Here is a 4,515-nt window from a genome sequence, read left to right on the forward strand (position 1 = left end):
GCGCTACCTGGCAAGCTCTTGGGCGCCTGGATTAGTCTCCTGCCTGCTGCTCTCCCTTTAGCCTGCCGTGCCCACACCTCCACCTGGACACCTCTGGTAGGACCCCAGCTGATCTGTCACCCCAAGGGTCTGCCGTCTGCCCCCTAGAAAACGGCGGGATCTGCTGGTGCGTTTCTAGTTTGGAACCTGCTTGCTCCGCGGGTGCTCCAAGGGTGCTCTGCGGGAGCAGCCCGCACGGGGATGTGCCGAGCTAGGTCAGGTCGGATAGCGAGCGGACGGGTGGCTTCTGGCACGGACACGGTGACTGTCAGCCCCAGGCTGGGACTGAAGAGGGACCCGTTGCAAGGAGGACCTGTGCCCTTCTGGAAGAGACCCCAGCCGTGCCCACCTTCCTACCCTGGGGGAGGGGACCTAGGCAGCAGCCTTTCCTGCCCCGGGCTTGACCAGAGCAGAACGGAGGCAAGGAGCCCAGCCCCTCACCGGCCTCCCCTCCTTTCCCCAGGTAGGCTCATGGCTGCAACCTGTGAGATCAGCAACATTTTTAGCAACTACTTCAGCGCCATGTACAGCTCGGAGGACCCTGCTCTGGCGTCTGCTCCCCCTGCCGCCTCCTTTGGGACCAGTGACCTGGTGCTGGCCCTGGGCAACACACAGATGTCCCTGGAGGGCACAGGTGGGTCTCGCAGGGTTGGGGTCTGGGGGTGGGTGAGGGCCAGCTGAGCGTCCTTCTGATAGATGGGTGCTGTGCAGGGAGGAGGCTCAGGAGGGTTCTCTGGGAGTCAGAGTCCCAGAGTCTCCTGCTTCTGCTGGGTGCTGGGAAGGGAGCTTAGAGGGTCTCCCAGGTGGCCTGGGCTGACCAGGTCGCTGTGCCTGGCCCCTTGCAGAGAAAGCCAGCTGGCTGGGGGAGCAGCCCCAGTTCTGGTCCAGGGCCCAGGTTCTGGATTGGATCAGCTACCAGGTGGAGAAGAACAAGTACGACGCCAGCTCCATTGACTTCTCGAGGTGCGACATGGACGGGGCCACACTCTGCAGCTGCGCCCTGGAGGAGCTGCGCCTGGTGTTCGGGCCTCTGGGGGACCATCTCCATGCCCAGCTGCGGGAGCTCAGTGAGTCCAGGCCCAGGTCCTTGGGGGGCCCAGGAGCTGAGTGGGAAGGGGGTTGTGTCTCCCCCGGGCCCCCTGCTCATGAAGGCCCAGCAGAATTTGGCATGGGCGAAGACCAAAGCAAAGGGCACAGGGAGGAACCCCAGGGGGGAAGGAGTGTGTCGCGCCCTCCCCCTCACCACGGCTCCAACTGCCCCTCTGACCTCCTCTTCCTTCCCCAACAGCCGCTAGCTCTTCTGACGAGCTCAGCTGGATCATTGAGTTTCTGGAGAAGGATGGCATGGCGTTCCAGGAGACCCTGGGAGACTCGGGCCCCTTCGGTGAGAGCCCTGCCCCTCCCTGAGAACTAGAGTTACTTCCCCAGCAACCTGCCCAGGCCCTCTCCCCTCAAACTAGCCACATCAGACCTCCGTGGGCTCCTCCCCTGTCCTGCCTGGTCCTTGGCGTCTCTCTGAACCTTGCCCTCTCCCACCCAGACCAGGAAAGCCCCTTGGTCAAGGAGCTGCTGGAAGACTGCCCGTACTACCCCAGCCCCAACAGCCACGGCCTCGAAGCCCCCTCCCCCGGCAGCTCGGATGTCTCCACTGCTGGTGAGAGCCCCTCGCAGCACCCACCGGAGTCCAGCCTGCCTGGGCTGGAGCCTGTGAGAGCTGGGGCACCCGGGTCCTGGGATCCTCACCGCCTGCGCCCCCCTCCCCCAGGCACCAGCACGCCCCAGAGCTCCCACTCCTCGGACTCCAGTGGGAGTGACGTGGACCTGGATCCCGCTGACGGCAGCAAGCTCTTTCCCAGCGGTCAGTTCAGGGAGGCCCCTGTGCCCCCAGGGGGTGTCCCTTTGGGAGGCTGCTCTCCCAGCACCTGCCCCGGACCCTCCCCACTGAGCGCCCCTGCTCCCCACAGATGACTTCATGGGCTACAAGAGGGGGGACCCCAAGCACGGGAAGAGAAAACGGGGTCGGCCAAGAAAGCTGAGCAAGGAGTCCCGGGAGTGTTTGGAGGGCAAGAAGGCCAAGCACGGTGAGCTCCCGGGCGCCCGCAGAGCTGAGCCGGTCCACAGGGTGGAGGCAGGGCGCACTGGACATCCCTCCCCCTGGGTTCTCCGTCCCTCGTCCCTCGTGCAGAAGAGCTGAACACCTGGCTGGGTGGCCCTTGAGCAGAGGGAAACTGAGGCTGGGGGTGGGGGGGTCAGGGGAGGAGTGGATGGAGGAGGAACACGTGAAGAGCCCCCAGTGGGCTGAGGGCCCCCCAGTGGCTCCTGTTAGGGCCCAAGGAGCAGGCAATCCTTCTAGCCACCAAAGCCAGCTTGAGCCCAGAGGGGCCAGCCCTGCAGAGCCCCTGGGGGGCTGCTGTAAAGCCCGGGGTGCTGCCCTCTGCTTGATGCCTCACGCACACAACCAGCTCTTTCTGTCCTGTTTGTGCACCTCTGCTTGTTGCCCCAGCTCTTCCCAGTTTGGCCTGGGGGCTTTTTAACCACGGTCCCCAAGGCACTAGGCGCACCTTGGGGCACCAGTGTATCTCAGTCACTGGCTCCCTGAACCCCACAGTCGGTAGAGGTTTGAGAGAATAAAATGTCTCTCGTGGAGGGAGATGCCTTCCAGTCATCCTGGCGCGCCCACCCAGGGGGAGGAGGGCTGCGGTCACACGGTGCCCAGCCCCGGCTCCCCTGACCTGGACACCTGGGCTCTGCAGCGCCCCGAGGCACCCACCTGTGGGAGTTTATCCGGGACATCCTCATCCACCCCGAGCTCAACGAGGGCCTCATGAAGTGGGAGAACAGGCACGAGGGCGTCTTCAAGTTCCTGCGCTCCGAGGCGGTGGCCCAGCTCTGGGGGCAGAAGAAGAAGAACAGCAGCATGACCTACGAGAAGCTGAGCCGGGCCATGAGGTGAGCCGCCGCCCGCACCACCAGCAGAGGCCTCTGCCAACCAACGCTGGTGGAGAGACAAGGTCGCGGTGCCTGCCGAGTTCGCGGAGGCAGTCCCGCGGGGGCAAGCGGTTAACTCGCTTGGCTGCTAGCCGCCAGGGTGGAGGGATGCAGAAAGGCCTGGAGACCGGCTTCCAATTGGCCATTAAGGGCCCCGTGGGGCTCAGTGCTTCTCTGACCCACAGTGGGCGCTGTGAGTGGGGATTGGCTGGACGCGCACTGGTGGTACTACTGCTTCGGATTAAGGGATCTCCTGGAGTCAGTGCGTAGCCTGCAGAAGCCTTCTGTAAACTCCGGCCTGCAACGCCTGCTTTGAGCGCATTAGCCACAGCTGCCGGTGTGTTAGCATGGGAAGAAGAGAGGAGGGAACTTCAGGAAGGCGGCACCCCCGAGGGCCAGGGTCCGTGGGGACAGGTGAGAGGCGTCAGCACCCTGCCTGAGACCTACCTCCCCTCTCCTCTCCCAGGTACTACTATAAGCGGGAGATCCTGGAGCGGGTGGACGGCCGGAGGCTCGTCTACAAGTTTGGCAAGAACTCCAGCGGCTGGAAGGAGGACGAGGTCACCGGGACTCGGAACTGAGGGTGCGAATGAGACCCGTGACCAAGCGCATGGACTCGGCCGGGTGTGGTGGCCACCCCGGTTTGGGCGCGCTCCCCCGAGCGCTTCTGGGGAGAGAAGCTGAAGTGCTGGTTTATCCGTGTCGGACACTGTCCGGAGGCAGGGCCTGTGGCCTCTCCGTGCTGCCCTCCCATTGGAATTACAAGGCCTATGGTTTGAACTGGCTCCAGCTGCGGCCTCTCTAGCTACAAGGGCGGCGCCCTCCTCCTGCGGATGGCGGACTGAGCCTGGCAGGCCCGGAGGCCCCAGGAGAGCTGCACGTGTAAGGAGATGGCCAGGTCCGCCTGCGACGTCCCTGCACTGGTCTCCACCTGCCTCTGCGTGCCTGTGAGGACTCCAAGGGTGGGGGTCAGAGCCCTCCCTAATTTATGTGCTATAAATATGTTGGATATACATAGAGATCTATTTTTTCTAAGACAAGTCCCCTCACTGCTTTCCCACCGAGCACCGGTGGCCAGACTGGCAGGCAGGTCAAGGCCCTGGGCTGGGCTGGGAGGGGTGGGTGACGGCAGGACCCTCAGGGTGGGGTTCTTGTGGACAGAGGCAGAGACCTCCAATAAAAGTGCCTTCCTGGCTTTTTCTAACCTTTGTCTTCGCTGTCTGTGCCCTAAAGTTTGGGCTTCAGGAGAGAGGCAGGCAGTAGGGCAACAGCAGATGTACTGGGGGCTCCGTCACCCCCTGGCAGGCGGGGGGCTGGGAGGACTTACCAATGAGCAAGAGGCTCCACACAGCAAGGATTTGAGCTTCACAAGCCGAGGACCCACGCCCAGTCCTGCTGCTGCTGCTCCTTGGGCCTGCTTCCACTTTCAGGCTGGGGCTGGACCCAAGAAGTCTGGAATTGTGTGTCTGGCCTTGTGGAATAGATGGT

General features: G+C 63.5%; 1 protein-coding gene across 3 annotated transcripts; it reads left to right on the top strand.

Annotated features, from left to right (window-relative positions):
• On the top strand, positions 1 to 4,125 carry ELF3 (E74 like ETS transcription factor 3). 3 transcript variants are annotated; one of them, XM_045298148.1, is made up of 9 exons: positions 1 to 96; positions 503 to 673; positions 885 to 1,106; positions 1,328 to 1,423; positions 1,580 to 1,693; positions 1,805 to 1,897; positions 2,004 to 2,120; positions 2,793 to 2,988; positions 3,494 to 4,125. In XM_045298148.1, exons 2-9 carry the CDS (start codon positions 511 to 513, stop codon positions 3,606 to 3,608), a joined length of 1,116 nt encoding a protein of 371 aa, XP_045154083.1. In that variant the 5' UTR covers positions 1 to 96; positions 503 to 510; the 3' UTR covers positions 3,609 to 4,125. The 3 variants fall into 3 exon arrangements, with proteins under 3 accessions (XP_045154083.1, XP_004699860.1, XP_045154084.1); XM_004699803.2 differs by having other exon boundaries at positions 507 to 673; XM_045298149.1 differs by having other exon boundaries at positions 85 to 166.
• The last annotated feature ends 390 nt before the right edge of the window (positions 4,126 to 4,515 follow it).

Source organism: Echinops telfairi, unplaced genomic scaffold, assembly GCF_000313985.2.
Source record: "Echinops telfairi isolate 266 unplaced genomic scaffold, ASM31398v2 ScPeMD7_7424;HRSCAF=8462, whole genome shotgun sequence".
Classification (NCBI taxonomy): Eukaryota; Metazoa; Chordata; class Mammalia; order Afrosoricida; family Tenrecidae; genus Echinops; species Echinops telfairi.

Coding starts and splice junctions, on each gene's coding strand:
- ELF3 (XM_045298148.1), top strand. CDS start 511: ATGGCTGCAACCTGTGAGATCAGCAACATTTTTAGCAACTACTTCAGC. Junction 1,107..1,327: donor TGCCCAGCTGCGGGAGCTCA/GTGAGTCCAGGC, acceptor CTTCCCCAACAG/CCGCTAGCTCTTCTGACGAG. Junction 2,989..3,493: donor AAGCTGAGCCGGGCCATGAG/GTGAGCCGCCGC, acceptor CTCCTCTCCCAG/GTACTACTATAAGCGGGAGA.